The sequence below is a fragment of the Brienomyrus brachyistius genome, chromosome 23 (genome assembly GCF_023856365.1).
Source record: "Brienomyrus brachyistius isolate T26 chromosome 23, BBRACH_0.4, whole genome shotgun sequence".
NCBI classification, from domain to species: domain Eukaryota; kingdom Metazoa; phylum Chordata; class Actinopteri; order Osteoglossiformes; family Mormyridae; genus Brienomyrus; species Brienomyrus brachyistius.
Window position 1 is genome coordinate 5105066 of NC_064555.1, and position 17643 is coordinate 5122708.

Genomic DNA, 17643 nt, shown 5'->3' on the forward strand with positions numbered 1-17643 from the left:
TGGACAGAATGTTTTCATTTGCATGCATTAACCATTAACATAATAGGTAGGATCGCCACTGGGCCTGGACAGCGAGTCTGTTCCCATTGATAACCTTGGCACATCCGCAGATCGGCCCTGAAAAAAAGCGAAAACCAAAACGCGGGCCAGCGATTCAGTCCCTGCTCTAATGTGGGATTGTTTCCATGGGATCTGCACAGCCCCAGTGTTCAGAGTTCTGTTGCTGTTGGGTGAGAGCTGCCATTCCCCAAGTATCCGAGTGTTTCAGAGTCGCTATCTCAGGGAGGGGGGTGAGCCGGAGGGGGGGCCGCGGCTGGCTCCTCCAGCTCAGCCCGGACCCGTCTGTCTATCTCCCTCAAACACGCCTGCGTCATTTCAGAAACCCACCCGCTTGCGGCTTTGTTCCACGAACATGTGCCGGACCGCGCCAGTTCCAGGCTAACCGTTAGCGTGTAATTCGACACCGCCGGTAGCGGCCCAGCATCCCGCCGCATCGGGAACATCTGCAGACTCACACACATCAATCCTTACTCCCCAAAGACCCACATCCCCATTGGGCTGGGGGGAGGAGTCACCCCGAGGCTGGGGGACGGGGTGCGTTTGCATCTGTGCCGTCACGCGTGCGGTAAGCGACAGAAGCTCCGGTTAGGGACGACTGGCAAGGAGGACAGCGTGGGGGGGGCGTCCCGAAGGGAGGGTAACGCAGTCGCACTGACAAACCACTGCATCTGTGTGTGTTGCATGCAATTGGTGGGTGCAGCTGACATGTGTCCTCTTTCGGTCAGTCGACGGCACACGACTGGGTTAAAGTGAAGAGGGGGGGCCGCAGTGAATTTTTCACCGATTTCCCCGTCCTTCATTTTCTGGTCGAGTTGCTAACGAGTCTCTTAATGAGGCTGCGTCAGAGCTGGGCATTAAAGGGAGACTCGTAGCCGTCTGAAAATGCACATTTGCATGGATCACATCTCCTGAGCAGGGAAGGGGTCTAGGCTGGGCGGGGGGGGGGGGGGGCACACAAACACGCATACAGGTTTCCGATGATATATTCAGACTTGACCCAGTTTAAATTGCCGCCAACGGGTTCTGGTGCTGGACATGTGCTAAATCAGTGCAAACTCCATTGGCAGGTGGGGGGGTTAGGGTTAGGGTGGGGAGTGAGGCAGGATCAGTAAATGTAATAATTCACAAAAGAACAGTGCATGAACAGTGCTAAAGTGCATGTGAATGGTGGTTTGATGCCGGGGGCCATGCGGGGGGAGCTCTCGTGAACGCAGATGGCATAATTCAGGCAGTGTAACACTGCCCTTCCATACTGCCGCATGCTACACACCTCCATCCAAATCAGGCTCTCGCGGGGGAGGGGGGGTAATCACTGTAACATTCATAATTATATAACCTTAATCTTATATAACCTATAATCTTTAATTCTGTGTTTCGGCTATTAATTTTGTGATTTTCTGGCCAGTTATATGTTCCTTCCCTGCCTCCCCGCCCGCCCAAACTTGCTGGGCGTCAAAAAGAAAAAAAGTTAAAGCTCAGGGTTAGGGTGAGATGGAGGTGGGGGGTTGTTGCTAATGCCTGAAGCACAGGGCACAAGGCTGCAGGTACCTGGTGAATCAGAGAATTTCAGGTTAAGATTCACTGAAGACTTTCAGTTTATAAACCGCTAAAGATTTATGGCTATAATTTCAGAGGGAGGCTCCCTGCAGTACATGGTGTTTATGTTAAATGCTGGGGCCTCAGTCCATAGTTTACCTTGAATGAAAGTGCTGTTTTTAGAACAATTAAATTATCGTCCATCCATCTTCTAACGGCTTGTCCTGGTCAGGGTTGCAGGCAGCCAGGAGCTTATCCCAGAATGCACCGGGAGGAATGCTAGGGTACCAGTCTGTCACATGACTAGTGGTGTCACATGACCTGGTGACAGTTTGCCTTAATGTTATTTATGTATAAATTTGGGAGTGGTGTGAAGCTTTCGTTCTTTCTTTTTCTTTCTTTCTTTCTTTCTTTCTTTCTTTCTTTCTTTCTTTCTTTCTTTCTTCAGAGAAATCTTTAGAATAAGCTCTTAGATCCAGAAAATTAATTTCTTCAGAATTACTGATCATACAATCCCTTATAGGATTTTTTCCGGTTGGTTGCGGAGTTTTGTAAAAGTTACAAGACTTACCGCTTAATTCTCATGCTGCCCCCTTCTGCAGTGACGTCCCAGGTATAGCACTCAGGCTACGCACACCCACCCAGTCGTCCTGCTGAAGGTTATCTTACCTTCCGGTTTCTGGCCCTCGGTATGTGGTGATCAGGTTTAGGGAATGGGGGACCGGAATCTGATGAAATTCCAGGCTTTTGTGCACGGCTGGATTAGGAGTCCAAAAAAAGGGGGGGCGGGGGGGGGGGGGGGGGGGGCACACATCTGAATGTCACTTGACAATCCCTTTAATGAGAACTCATTTTCAGAAAAATGCCCAGCAGCTAATCTTTATAGGATAATTAGCTTCCATTTTCTTTACTTTTAATTACAAAAAGTATAAAAGATTTAACTGATCCATAAATAATTATTCTTTTGAAATGCTCATCTGACTTTACACTATTTTTTCAATTTGTAATAGCTGGATGCAATCTGTCATGCCCCCCCCCCCCCTTTCCTTTTAATTCACAGTGTTTATAAGGATGGACGTAATTTTTAAATCAACTTTTAAAGCAAATGTTCACCATGTTCATTCTTCTGGGAATAAAAAAAAATATTTAAATATAAGATTGATTGCAGCCATGATTTTTTATGGCACTTAAAAGATGCGTTTTAATTTGATTTTTATGTATTTTTATGTATTGTTCATATTTTGATACTTGCATTTTTGTATTTAATCAGTAATTAAATAGTTTTTTTTTTACCTTTTAAAAATAATTCCCATGGTGTAGTATGGCGTGACACAGTACCTGCAGGGTATTTTGCTATTCTGGGTTGGGTTCAAGGACTCAAAGATTCAAAAGTACAATGAAATACCTGCTTCAGTACCTCCATTCAGACAACATATAACAATAATAATGCATAATAATGCATAACAGATATATTTACATTATTTGTCCTCACCATTCGCTATTTATTAGGCCAGTAGGTCTTAATAGCCTTCAGGGCTGCTGCTGCTTCTCTGTCTTCTCTGACTTTGGGTCAAATAAGTCTACAGAGCTTGTGAACTTCTGTTATAGTTGGAGTCAGAGTTTGCAAGCTGTGGATTTAATCCAAGTTTAGGTCAGCTGCAGTTAAGATCCATCTGACTGAGGATTTAATAGCACTGACCAGACGAGATACGGATAGTTAAACCCCATGCTGTTCAGGAAGAGCAGGGATCAGGCTGAGAGCTGCTCTGGGCACTGGGACGACCCTTCACCTTCTCATCCACGGCAGAGCTGCTTTTAGCGTAGGAGCAGTGTTCTGTGGTGTCCCGTGATGGACGAGCCGCCCCAAGAGTGTATGCAAATGGGGGGATTTCCCAGTCCATGGGGAAGGAGGAGGGGGTTGAATGAAGAAAAAAAAAAGAAAAAAGAATGAAATCTGTGCAGTAACAACTATACAAAAGCTACCATGAACCACACTTAAAATATTACATGGAATGTCGTGATGTCGTGTATATTTTTACCGTAAATCCTCTACTTAACAGGTTGCCTGGAAAATCAGTAATAAAGCGTTTTTAAAAACCACAAAAACAGTGCAATATTAAAAGCGTGTTTATGCACTGAAAAGATAATTTGCGCTAGAAATGTGCCGTTAAATAGGAATGCATATTATTTACGGGAAATACAGAAGATATCGGAATTTGGTGGCTCCCGCTTACGCTCGGCGAAGCGTAGGAAAGAGCCGTGAATGATTGGGTGCATGAGGCTTATATAAGGGTTCACAGTAAATTACGCTGCCATCTTAAATGCTATATTTAGAAACGTTTGCTGAAGGTAGACCAAAAATTAGCGAAAGAGTATAGAAGTAAAGGTCACATTTTTTTCCACTTGAGTGCACAGATGGGGACTTCAGAGAAGCAGTGCGGTACCACTGGGTTTGTCACACCTGGTCCATTACTGTGGGTACAGTGCATATTTCGCACGTGATGTAGGCCAAATGAAAGATGTCTAGTGTTGCTAATCTAGCAGATAAAGATGCTCGTACCCGGCACCCTGGCTGATGCTGAGCGCGGGGAAGCATGTGAGGCTCTGCCCTCGAACCGTGGGCGAAAGGCGGCGGCCTTCACGTCGTCCACCGGGGACGCCAGTCGCACTGAGGCGGGGATGAGTTGAGTCAGCACTGGATTAACTCAGTCTTTTCACAGTCATTACAGCAAGCCTTTTGGATTATGGCTGGGAGCTTTGAAGCCGTTTGTTGACTGTTTACTGTAAATGGCTGAGTTTAGGAGGGCTGCCATCACTGATCACTGGACTTACATCGCTAAGCAACCAGAATATCGAGTTAAACAGTGGCTGGTTATTTTTCGCTATAGCGGCTGTGAGCTCATGTCGGCTGTTTCACCACGTCGCCACATCCTACCTCTCTCCCCAATCATCCGCACACCCGCTAACTTGCCAGGCTGTGGTCCATCTTATCACCAAGCTCCTCCTCAGTCACTCTCATCCAGCATTCCCATCGGCCGTGCCGGATTCACAAGATCCAGGAATCTGGGATCGACGTGCCGTCATCCCCTTCGTCTGTGGCAGTATTGGTAAGCTGCCAGTGTTCATCTTTCCCAATTTGGAGACTCCAGAGCAGTCTCTAGGGGATGGAGCATCTGGCTTCTCTGAAAAGGCCTGGTCGTTTTCATCTGGCCTCTTGGATCCTCAGAATGACGGCTGGGAATTGAGGTCCCAGCCCAAGACCGCTGATCTGGTGACCAGCAGTATGAGCACCAGTGCTGACCAGCTTTTACTTGAAGAGATGCTACTCTTTGCCGACTCTGATGAAGCTCCAGACGCCGCAGTGGGTCAGGAGGTTTTCTCCACAGGGCTGCTAAGCCCACAGGACCCCTACAGTGACCTAGACTAGTAATGATACCTTAAGGCAGTCTGGGAAAAAATCAGTGATTAAACAGCAGCGAAATACCATGTGTTTTAGGCTCATGTCAACATCAGCCCAGCATCGTTAAAGGCATGATTCCAGGCAGCCCAGGACAAGTTCTCACATCCATGAGCCAGAGAAGTTCTGAAGAGCCAGATGCCCGAACCGTGGGAGCAGAACTTCTCTTCTATTGGAAAACGCATTAGCGGCACTCTGTCGCTCAACCGGGGAGCCGTTTTTCTGATCATCGCTCTGTTTGAAATAACCGCAGGCCACCTTGTGTCAGAAATGCTGTACGAAAAGTTTCACATTTCCACAGATGAACTCCAGAAACTATAGTGAAATCTTGAAGGGAGTTTAAAAAACCTTGCAGAAACACATCACTAAAGTTTCTTCGGTTCCTGGTAGGACCTGTGAGGGTTATTGGATGCTGTTGTCAGCCAGTATATTGTATCTATGCTCCCAGCTTCCAAGTCTGCCTGTATTCATGTGTACTTTGTGTGATTATGATCAAATGTAATGATATACATTAACAGGCTGGGCGGCCCTTGTGTGTCTCCATTAGCCATCGCTAATGTGTGTAGCGCGATGATATAATTGTATTAGCCGTCGCTAATGTGTGTAGCATTCAGTGATACCGATTTAATTAACACACAATGGCACATTAGATGCTTGTCTGGTGTAGTCATGTGTGATCTGGTGGAGTATGTGAAAGTTCCCTCTCAAAAAAACCCCCGCTATCCTCTGATTGTGCGATTAGGAGAAGGTTTAGCTGCAGCTCGGTAGCCTGGCCCGATCCTAATCGTGTTTAGCCAGAGCGGCCGCGCGGTAGAGCTCTTGCCGCAGGTTCCTTGCTGCTCCATGGCGCGAGGCGTCAGATAAACATCATAAAACCGTATCTTAATTTACAGCATCCGTCTCGCTCGACGGGGCCTATCGGAAAAGCCGCGCGCAAATTGTTTTCATGTGCCGGGTTCCCGCTAACGCGATCCGCTACAAAGGAGTCGTTCGTAAGACTAATGAAAGGAACAGGTCGCTTGTGCAGATTGGGGGGAGGGGGGTGCTTTTATGAGTCCCTGCACAAGAATAAAAGCGAGGGGGGGGAGGACGTTGGCTGTTTGAACTGAACTTACCACTTTATTGAGCTGAGGGGGCTTGTTAAAGCAACAATAGCGGCCGCTTACTACACAATATTCAGGCTCGGTGTAAGATAAAACCTGCTCACTACCACTAGCGTGCCCATGGGGCCAAAGGCCATGCCTGCAAAGCAGCCAGGCTGCAAAAATAATTCATTTCCTGCTTGAAAAGGAAAGCGTAGCCCCATGAAATTTAGCAAATGATTGGAATTGTAGGGTAACACGAATGGGCTCCTTTGCTCAATGTGTGTTTTATGCGGGTGTGTGAAAGTCTTTTGAATTATACACTACAGACTGTAACGGGGCAGTTAATAGTAGGGCTGTACTGCACGATTTATGCCCTCAGTCTCGAGGCACGGAGTCGACTGTTGCCTTTGATTGACAATCTGCAGTCAAATGTTCTGATATTGTACTCTGCGGATACAGCAACAGTGCGGGTGATATGACAGGCGATTCTTTTTCCAGTCAATGGCAACGGGAATCAGACAAATAGTTGACAAGTGTGTTGTTCAGCTTTGTTGTTCAGTATTTTAAGAATCCCCGGGATCAGTATAGTTTTATGATACCCGATCTGATTTTATCTTTACTTTCTCTGAGAATATTCAGGTTTAGGTCTAAGCTTAACCGCGTCTTACGAGCAGGTGGGTTACCACCACTATTCTTATTGGTTACCCGGCCAATTTCATAACTGGTCACTGGTTAGTGAGCTTTCAGATGTTTAATTTCAAACACCACAGAACATATTCTATATTTACCACACAGGTTAAATTTACAGCTGCATATTGTAATATATAAATGTCAGAATGACACGGAATATAGAAGCCATGGATTTTCTGATGGCGAGATTTACTAAAACGGAACGTACCATTTATCGGAAAATGGAGAGGCACATGCATGTTATTATAACCATCAGGGCGATTCGGGATTTTTCATCTTATCTTTTGCAGAATATAGGTGACAATGCTCTTTTGGGTAATAATGCAGACCCGCAGCAGGCTGATGGAGAGAGAGGAGAGCGACATGCATTCCGTTGCACGTAAACCTGATACAATGCAAGTGAAGCTAATTCCACCACAGACTGGGAAATAGCAATATGTAAATGTCAAAATATATGTATATAAATAAATAAACTGCACAGCTACAAGCAAAAAGCAGAATAATATAGATATAGTGGAATAATACTGCACTAAGGGGGTGAAATTAATCAAATGGAAAAAAAATCTACTTTGATTGTATTAGTGTACCACCTGAAGGCAAGAAATATAAATGAAAAATCAACAACTGTTCCCAGGGATAAGGCCAAGAAATTAATAAACGCCCGACGTCACCTGTGCGTCCCCCAGGGGCCGTCGGTGACATGGAGAGCGAAGCCGCTGTTTTCTGGTCCGTGGGCCTCAGGCTGCGGTCTACTCCAGCACTGAGCACAATGTGTGGGTCTTACTCCTGCAGAATCACATAGTGGGAGGCACTTTTGTACCATTAAAATGCTTCTGTGGCACAGCTGGGTGTACAGAGCCCAGGGCTGCAGTCCGTTAGTCGTGCCATCTGGCCAGCTCGTAGATTTATACAGTGGGTGTTTTCACTGCTGTACTCTAACTTAGGGTACAACAGCAGGCCGCTCCTGAGCCTCAATCGGCCTCAATCCAGTTTCACACCAATCCTTTTAAAATGCCGGTAAAAAACACGCAGATGTCCTTCAGAAGACAGAATGCGCAAAGGGGGGGGGGCAACGCAGCCTCTTCTTTGATGCCCCGGTGTATTTTCTACGATCCAGCCATGTTTCGCAGTGAAACATGCGGCCTTGCAGAGGACTGTCTCACCCTCGGCTGCCCCTTCCTCCCCTCAGGGCCGCTGGATGACAGCCTGGAGGACGAAGAGGGGGAGTGCGCCCTCGATGAAAATGAGCTTTCCGTGCAGAGAAACTTCTCGGCCGAGATGGACCCCGACGGTGAAGACATGGACTACTCCTGCGGCAAAGGTGACCCTGGGCCGTGTCCGTCATCCATCCGGGGTGCTTCTCCACGTGGTTTATTTAGCTGAGGGCACAGCTTCAGCTTCAGGCGGAAGCTGATGCACCAGGACGAGCACGGCTAAGACGTTCAGTCACATAAATAATTATGGCATAATTACCAGAAAGTAGGCAGCCATTTTCCCATTTTTACTGGAAAATGTGGCCTTTCCCAGTTTTCTAAAGATCTGCTAAGTTTGTGCGTGAGTGCGCTTGTCCTGCCCTGGACTGGCTTTGTGCCCAACGCTTCTTGGAATGTGCTCCAGACTCATCCGGATAAGCATTTGGAAGATGGATGGGTGGATGCTATCTAATATCTAATATAAGCATTGCAGATCTAGACATTCACAAATAAACAGAAAACTAATTAATCAGAATGGTGAGCAGAGGTGTGTGATGTTAACGGATTGGCGAGATTGTAATCCTGAGTCTTGCATAACAATTACTCAAATCACGATTCCCGTGTGATTCAGGTGAGGTGATTAATCGTTAGGTAAAAGTGTGTCAACCTAACTGAACCACATCCGTATGACTGGAAAGCGAATGGGACTTTGAGGGACTGTGACAGTGGGAATTTCGGGTCCGGCTTTTAAGCTGTTTAACGGAGCCGAATCCAGGTGCTTCCGCATAGGAAGTCGAGCGCGATGGATTTGCAGATATTGCATCCTGTGTGTCATCCTGCGAAGCCGCATAACTGCTCTAAAAGGACCGGGGAATTCCCTTCGGAAACACGCACCCGTGCAACTAGGGGAGAGGCGGTGTGCAAACAGGACGCTGTATTGTTTGTGTGACTCCTCTGCACGTGGGACGAGTCGAAGAAGGAGGCGGAGCCAAGGTCTTCTATCCTGCGTGGACGAAGGGCATAAACGCTGCAGCTCCATGCACATACACACACAGCACTGAACACATCACTGCTCCCTCATACTGATATATGTACGTCAGTGATACTCACAGTATTTGCGTATTCGCAGATAATTTTGATAACTGGAGTAACGTATCATGACAGGCAGTGCATTGAGCCCTCTTACATATGGAGCTACATAGCCGTCGATCTGACTTGTCAGTCCGACAACCCCCACAGATGCTCGACACGTATCCGGCCGTCCACTCGAAGCAACAGTAAACGAGATTCATCGGACCAGGCAACCTTCTTCCATTGCTCCAAGGTCAAGTTCCAATACTTATATTCCCATTGTAGGCATTTTTGACGGTGAATAGGAGATTGCATGGGCACTATGACTGGCCTGCGGCTATGTTGCCCCATACACAGCGGGGTATGGTGCCCTGTGTGTCATGTCACATTACTCCCGTGATCATCATCAAAATTTTCTGCTATTTGTGCCACAATCGCCCTTCTGTTAGTTTGTACCAGATGGGATGGCCCTCATTCACATCTCGCATCAACGAGTCCAGGCCGCCCCAACACCCTGTCAGCAGTTTGCGGTTTGTCCCTCTTCTGGTCACTCTCAGCAGGTACTCACCATGGCTGACCATGAGCACCGCACAAGCCTTGCCTTTCCATTGATTCCCTGACCGAGTTGATCATAATGATTTGTCAAAGTCACTCAGATTTTTGAACATGGCAACTTTGAGAAACAAACGTTAGCTTCCTGTGTAATATATCCCAGACCTTAACATGCACCACATTTATGAGATAGTCAACATTATTTGCTTCACATGGAGGCGGTCATAATGTTTTGGTTCACCGGTGCACGGTGCTCCACGTTTACATATTTATTGTCATATTTCTGCTTGTATTTATTAACTTATTGAAGCACCTTATTTTATATCTGGATTCTGTGTTTAACTTATGTTTCCAGGGGCCAGAAGGACATTAAGAACTTTCAGTGCATAGTATATCCGATCGTCTACTGTGCTTATGACAATAATCTTCTAAACGAAGTGCTCTCGATCACGGCAACTTGTACGCAACTTTGCATCCGCGTGGACAGCATCGTTGATGCAACAGCCGTGGAAACGCATATCCTGTGCGAGAGTGTAATCGACCTAAGCACCGACCTCTCGCTGTCTTCTAGACGAGGATGGAGGTGTCCAGGAGACAGGAGACCGGAACAGCGAGGGACAGAAAAGCAGAAGCACACCAGACCCTGAGAACTGGGACGGACCAAGTAAGAGAACGAGCAATATTACTTATTAGGGGATCTCTCCTAACGAATTAATAACCGACCGGGAGTGTTTAACAAGGCCGGTTCTTGACAAACCATAGAAGGAAACTCGATGAGCAGATTCGTTGGGATTAAAAGTGCTCATTATCGCCATCGAGTTTCCTTTCCAGGGCTGAATAAAACTAATTAAATGACTTTGTTATCACGCTTCCACAGTGGCTTGGGTATGCGCTTATCCAGAAGCTTATGACAAACATCATTATTTCTCCACTTGAAGGATCTATTTTTTGCCTCCTCTGAGGGTTTAGAAACACTTGTGCCTTGATTTTTTTTTGTCCTTCTGGAATTTTCCTTGGGACGGCCAACGCTCTTACTGAGGAGTAGCGCAGCGGGCGCTGGGTTTTAGCGACCCGTCTCTGGGATTGCATGGCGTCGGCCCTCCTGGTCCTGCCAGCTGCCGCCTGATCGGGGCCGGCACTCTCACCGAGCGTGCTGTCTCGCGCGCTGACAGTCTTCACGGTGCCTTCGTGGGACATGTTTATCATTACTGCTCAAATTAGCATTTCAGTTCAGGGGACCGGGGATTGCCGGCAGAAGATAAGGGCTCTCAGACAACTGTAATGGATAATCTCTGTGATCGACTGGACAAAGGGGGCAGCGGAGTGATGACAGGAAGATGCATCACATCCATGGGGACAGGTCGCGGGGGAACGGCACAGCTAACTGAGACAGCCTCACTCCATCAGGCTGTCAGAATATTACAGCCAGTGCATGCCTGTCTCACAAACATGTTTAGACATTAAGACGTTAAAGTAGCTGTCAGACTCAGGGGATGCTGCCATATGGAAGAGACCTGGGGAATAGAGGGAATGGGAGTGACTGAAAGGATGGGGAGTGGAGGAGGAATGGAGGAGATAGAGGTGGTGCTAGAGACCAGGGTGAGAGAGCTGGAGGGAAAAGGAGACTGCAGTGTCGGTAAGACAGGGGGGGTGTTAAGGTGATAGAGAACACTGGGGGAATGGAGGAGACTGGGGGATGGGTGACATGGGGGGAACTGAAGGGAAGAGGAAGATGGGGACTGGGGGATGGGTGAGATGGGGGAACTGAAGGAACAAGGAAGATGGAGACTGGGGGATGGGTGAGATGGGGGAACTGAAGGAACAAGGAAGATGGAGACTGGGGGATGGGTGAGATGGGGGAACTGAAGGAACAGGGAAGATGGAGACTGGGGGATGGGTGAGATGGGGGAACTGAAGGAACAAGGAAGATGGAGACTGGGGGATGGGTGAGATGGGGGAACTGAAGGAACAGGGAAGATGGAGACTGGGGGATGGGTGAGATGGGGGAACTGAAGGAACAAGGAAGATGGAGACTGGGGGATGGGTGAGATGGGGGAACTGAAGGAACAGGGAAGATGGAGACTGGGGGATGGGTGAGATGGGGGAACTGAAGGAACAAGGAAGATGGAGACTGGGGGATGGGTGAGATGGGGGAACTGAAGGGACAAGGAAGATGGGGACTGGGGGATGGGTGAGATGGGGGAACTGAAGGGACAAGGAAGATGGAGACTGGGGGATGGGTGAGATGGGGGAACTGAAGGAACAAGGAAGATGGAGACTGGGGGATGGGTGAGATGGGGGAACTGAAGGGACAAGGAAGATGGAGACTGGGGGATGGGTGAGATGGGGGAACTGAAGGGACAAGGAAGATGGAGACTGGGGGATGGGTGAGATGGGGGAACTGAAGGGACAAGGAAGATGGAGACTGGGGGATGGGTGAGATGGGGGAACTGAAGGGACAAGGAAGATGGAGACTGGGGGATGGGTGGGATGGGGGAACTGAAGGGACAAGGAAGATGGAGACTGGGGGATGGGTGAGATGGGGGAACTGAAGGGACAAGGAAGATGGAGACTGGGGGATGGGTGGGACAGGTGATACTGAGGGTATAGGGGATATAGAAGGGATGGAGGAGACTGGGGGATAAGTGAGACAGGACAGTGATGGGACAGAGAAGATGAAAGAGGGGATAGTGGAGACTGAGGAATCGGTAAGACGAGGGACACAGAAGATAGAGGAAACTGGGGGATGTGTGAGATGGGGGACAGTTAGGGGACAGATAACATGGAGGGGATGGAGAAGCTGTGGAATGGATAAGATGGGACACTAAGGGGGCAGGGGAGACGGAGGAGATGGAGAGGATGGAGGAGAATGGGGGATGGGTCAGATGGGGGACAGTGAGGGGACAGCGAGATGGAGGAAACTGGGGAATAGGAAAGACTGGGAACACGGGGACAGCGAGGACAAGGAGATGGAGGGGATGAAGGACACTGGGAGATGGGGGAGATGGGAGACACAGAGGGAACAGAGGAGATGGGGGATGGAGGGGATGGAGGAGACTGGGGGATGGCTGAGCCGGAGGACAGTGACAGGACAAGGGAGATGGAGGGGACAGAGGAGATGGGGGATGGAGAGGATGGAGGAGACTGGCAAAACGGGCTAGGAGACAGATGCAGATTAGGCCCCGGAAGATGAGGGTGTAAAAGGGATTTAATGGTCGCATGGATTCGGGAAATCCTTGTAACAATGTTAAATAATTACAGTTCCAGCTGAGATCAAAGAGCCATTGATTGAACCCCTGAAGCATTTAGCACAGGGAGTCGTGGAAAGTGAAGATAAACCAGTAACTGGTAAACTAGTACTGAGCCACACTCTGGCCACGCAAATTAAACTGGATGGGGAATATTAGAAAGTTTGATGAACTCCTCGGAGCTGCTTTCAAAGCTTCTGTTTCTGGGACTGTTACCCCAGAAGCATTTCCAAACGTTTAATGACGACGTCTCGGCAAACTGATTAGCGAGCATGTCACACCGACAGAGCCGCGTTAACGAGAAGCTCTTAATGTTATGTACGTGTTTAAAGATGCAGTTTTTTTATTTGTGAAAAAAACTCTGATTGACGGCAGAGTTGTTCAGTTCAGACATAGTCTGAGGTTCATGGCACAAAGATCAACTGTATCCTGACAAAAGGCAAAAAAAAACATTCCTCTAGATGAGCCTAGACAGCAGTGCAACCTGTGTGGATCTGAGTCATTCAGGGAAACACACCTGAACAAAAATCACCTTTGAATCTGAAGCTTGATTTAAAAACATATTTCAAAACAAGTTGGAAAAAAAAATAATAAAAAAACAGAAATGGGGTAAATGTGATCAATACGCATTTGTACAGTATCCACGAAAATTAATTGAGCCTCAGAACTGAGTGGCTTTATAAGTGTACTTGCTGGCTGGCACTTGGAGGGTATGAATTTCCCGATTCATATCAACACCAGCGCAGCAAGTGACGCATGACATCGACCCCTATAAACATACTCTATTCTGACAGCTTCAGACGGATCTGTGGTAATGCTTCAGTGTAGTTTTTACACAAAGGACGCTAATTAATAGTCCATTAGTAGCTAGATAGCAACCAATTATACCTCAGTAAGGGTTATTTTGAAAGTGTGTTTTAATCATGCTTAATATGAAAGGTTTTCATAGATAATTTTTTTTTTGTTGGATTTTTCAGTAAATCTGTTGTGATGAGAGTGGCTTTTCTAAATCCGGGGTTCTGAAGATACGTATGATAAAATGATTCAGAGCTCCACGGATAAATCTGATCTATAGGAGGAGGAGGTGGGAGTACTGGACACTGGGGGTAGGTGCTGGGGGGTGAGATGGGGGCCAAGGCTCCTCCTCCCTCCTCATGAACCCAATACAGGGCATAGAAATCTACACCCTGAGCCGTACAACAGCCCCCCCCCCCCCCCCACCAACTGTATCGCAGAGTTCCTACAGTATGTTTGACCTGGGTGCTCCCCCCTCCCCAGCCAGGCAAGTTATGAATATGTTTTGAGGTGGGGGGCGGGGGGGTGTCCTAGCTGTTAACCAAATTAAAATACCAAATAATAATGATAATGGTAAAAGGGATAATCAAAATGCAGAAGCATGGTGTCGCCGATTGTGTGAGTACCGCGGTATTCAATTATCCCGTTTTCATTGGCATATTAATCATCTTTTCAACAAACAAGTCGGCGTTAATTAAAACGAGGCGCGGACCATGTTACAGGATCATCACTCGGTTTATCACCACCAACAGGCCCGCAGTTAAGGAAATCTGTGCTGTGAGATGAATTTCAATGCTCTCTTTGCGTCTTTTATCTTAGTGTGTGTGTTTGTGTATGTGTGTGTGTGTGTGTGTGTGTGTGTATGGCGGGGGGCAGCGCAGGGCCTTCAATGCAACCATTCTGAAATTTTTTAAATCCCAGTGCTCCTGCACGGGGCGGGGGTGTGGGTAAGATTATCTGTATTTTCTGCACGAAACCTGAGTGAGGTCTTGTTACGCCATTAGAGGTGACCACTTTCTGGAACGTTCCAGCAGCTCTCATAAAGAGGCCTCAGACTGGTTAGCGCTCTTAGCGCAGCACACCAATCAGAGAATCACACAGCTGCCGGCCAGAGCAGGGAAAACATTAATTAAGAAAATAGCTGCTGTTGTTCTTATGATAATTTTGCCATTTGCTTTCGACGTGCCCTCCTGCACTTCGCCTGCCTTCGTCCCGCCTGGCCCGTGTTTCACCACAGTCTTACCTTAATTGTTTATTTGTGGAACACGAGTCCCAGTGGACGTCTGTGAAGGTTTTAACTGTTTGTCAGAAACACTAATAATCGCTTGAGTTTATTTTGTGTTTTTTTTTTTTTTTACCCTTTAGATGCTCGATCATGAGTGTGTAAAGGAGATTAATTAGGGTCCTGTTGGATACACACGAGGCGGTATGTGACTCCATGGATTAGAATGCTGTGCTTGTGATCGGAAGGTCACTGATTCAAGTCCCAGGGGTGGGAGAGTGGTTTCAGCATTGGGCCCTTGAGTTAGGCCCTTAACCAACAACCATTAGATCCAGGGACTGGCAGACCCCACATTGTCAATAAAAAAAAAATAAAAGTGCTACATAAAATTTAGATACGCTGGGATACTCTGTCTACAGTTAGATCTCTACAGACAGGCTGAATGTGATCATGATGTGAGATGGGGTTGAGCGGGACCCCGTCGTTGCAGGGCGATCACGTGGGCGTCGGAGCCCATGGGCGACTCCCCACCGGGCTTAAACGGTCGGAGGCATCCGGCTGCACTGTAATCGCCGAGGAGCCGAATCCGGCACCGCGGCCCCACCGTGCCGTCGTGCCACAGTCAGCCTGAATCCGAAAGCACTCGGACAGATGGCTGCATCGGAGTGTGAGTGAGATAGGAAAGTCAGAAAGCCGCGTGCCACAATGGCGGAGAAAGACCGGAACACTCTCCAGCCCAAGATGGAGCTGGTCCAAATCCACGGGCCCTATCAGACAAATTAAAGTAAATCAAGCATGAAATGAAGCAGAAGAGCCTGAAGATAAGGCCCCTTTAAGTCGTTTACAGATTAGGACGGAGAGTGAGGTGCCTGTGCTCTCTGACGGCGACGGAGGCTGGTTTCCTATTTCACATCGGCGGGCCGTGTGTCCGATCTCATTTAGCGACGGCCAGAAGGTTCCCAGATCGGTCCAGAAATGTCAAGACCGAGTCCCAGATGGGCGGTCGCATGTGCGAGGAGGCTGCTTTTCCACGCAGAGGGTCCTTGTCATATCTCTCCAGTGATGGAGACGTTAGACGGACCTTTTCTGGGGCAGTAAATCCGTCAGTGTTTGTCCTGCGGTGGTCGCTTTGAAGCTCTGAAGCAGCTGTATCAGAAGAAGCCCGTCATAACTTCACAGTGTTTCTGGAAACATGGGAGCATACATCAACGCTCAGAAAGTCACCGCGGGGCGTCACACCTGTGTGACGTAAGAGGATTAAATTAAAGGCCGTAAGGATGAAACTGGAGTTTGTCGATGAGTCTCCAAACTCCTGGTTCACTTCTGTACCAAACCTAATGCTTATTCCTTTCTCCTGATTTTTTTTTCTTGCCTCATTTGGAATGACTCCAGCCTGAACCAGCGAGCACCGTAGGCCGACACGTGAGAAATGCCAGCGTCCACACATCTCGTACATCAGTGCCTGATCCTCTGCTTAAACCCTCTCGAGTGCATCTCAAAAAGTGCCCCCAGAAATGAATGATCTATCTCACTTTTTTCCACTTATGGGATTCACATTAACACCGGTTGTGGGTGGAGAAAAGCGTTAACCTTCTTATCTTATGCCCCTCAAACTGCTCAGAGTAGAGCCTACTTATGAAGGATTGGCCAGGAAATCGCAGTTCTGGCGGATATGGGGGTCTGGTAATGAACTGTAGGATCTAGAGGAGAGACGCGGTGATACTGACGACAGCTGCAGGCGGTGGGACGGCAGTCACGTCCTCTGATGTAATCCCAAACGCGCTGGAAGTCACAGTGTAAGAGCGTTAAACTAGTGAACCCTAAAGACAAGCACTACGGGTGTGATAAATCCAGGTTTGGAGCCACCAGGATGCGGTATCTCTTCAAGCAAAGTTCCTCCTTGACTCAGTCTCCTTTTTTTGGTCCTTAATCGCATTTAGATGACTAATTTAGCGAGCCTCACTCCAAAAATGACCCCTCTGAAAAGATCAGTCTCACACAATCTGTTCTACTACCTTTGGTATCTGTGCATAAATTATGCTCTAGGGATAAACTGTAGATCCTCAAATTAAAAAAATATATATTTATTTGAAGCCTGTCCAGCAGTAGGGAGTAGAGAGTGGCCTCTGATGTTGCTGGACGCTGGCCGTGGACGTGTCCACATCCTCTTTAGATGTTCCTTCCAGGTCTGTTCGCCGCCTGTGTGGCGTGTGTTTCAGTTTCTCGGTGAAATGGATCACCTGACCACTGAGACACGCCTCCCTATCTTACTACACTCAGGACTGGAGAATTACACTTTATCTGCACATTAGTCCACAGCTTGAGGTCAAACTGCAATTTTTTGTTCATTGGCAAAGCCAAAGAGCTCTGCTTTATCAGGTCCTCTACTGAAATCTTCTTGGTTTTTTACCGTTATTAATAGTTCATCACATCGCACAGTTCCCTTACCATCCCTGGACTGGTGGTCTGCCTTAGCTCTTCCAGGTCTCCGTGAACCTCTTCCCATCTCCCTTCACCATGAAGTTTTCATGAGGCTTTCATGTTTTAAAAAAAAGGTCACGATGCCTCAGATGTGGTGCACTCTGCAGTCACAGAGCCAACTGTCTTATCTAAACATGACGCCACGTCTCCTGCAGCCTTGAGACAGCGTTTAAATCTAAGGCATATTTTGTGGATGGATTTCAAAAAGTTCCCCTTAGGGATGTACAATATGTATACGCACCTTGCCTGGTTT

General features: G+C 47.7%; 1 protein-coding gene across 1 annotated transcript in view; it reads left to right on the forward strand.

The window, feature by feature from the left end:
- The window catches only part of LOC125719606 (zinc finger protein ZFPM2-like), a 44224-nt gene that overhangs the window by 12401 nt on the left and 14180 nt on the right, over positions 1-17643 (forward strand). Inside the window, exons 2-3 of the mRNA XM_048994553.1 lie at positions 8018-8149; positions 10216-10308. Of these exons, the coding sequence (XP_048850510.1) occupies positions 8018-8149; positions 10216-10308 (225 nt within the window). The remainder of the gene's footprint in view (positions 1-8017; positions 8150-10215; positions 10309-17643) is intronic.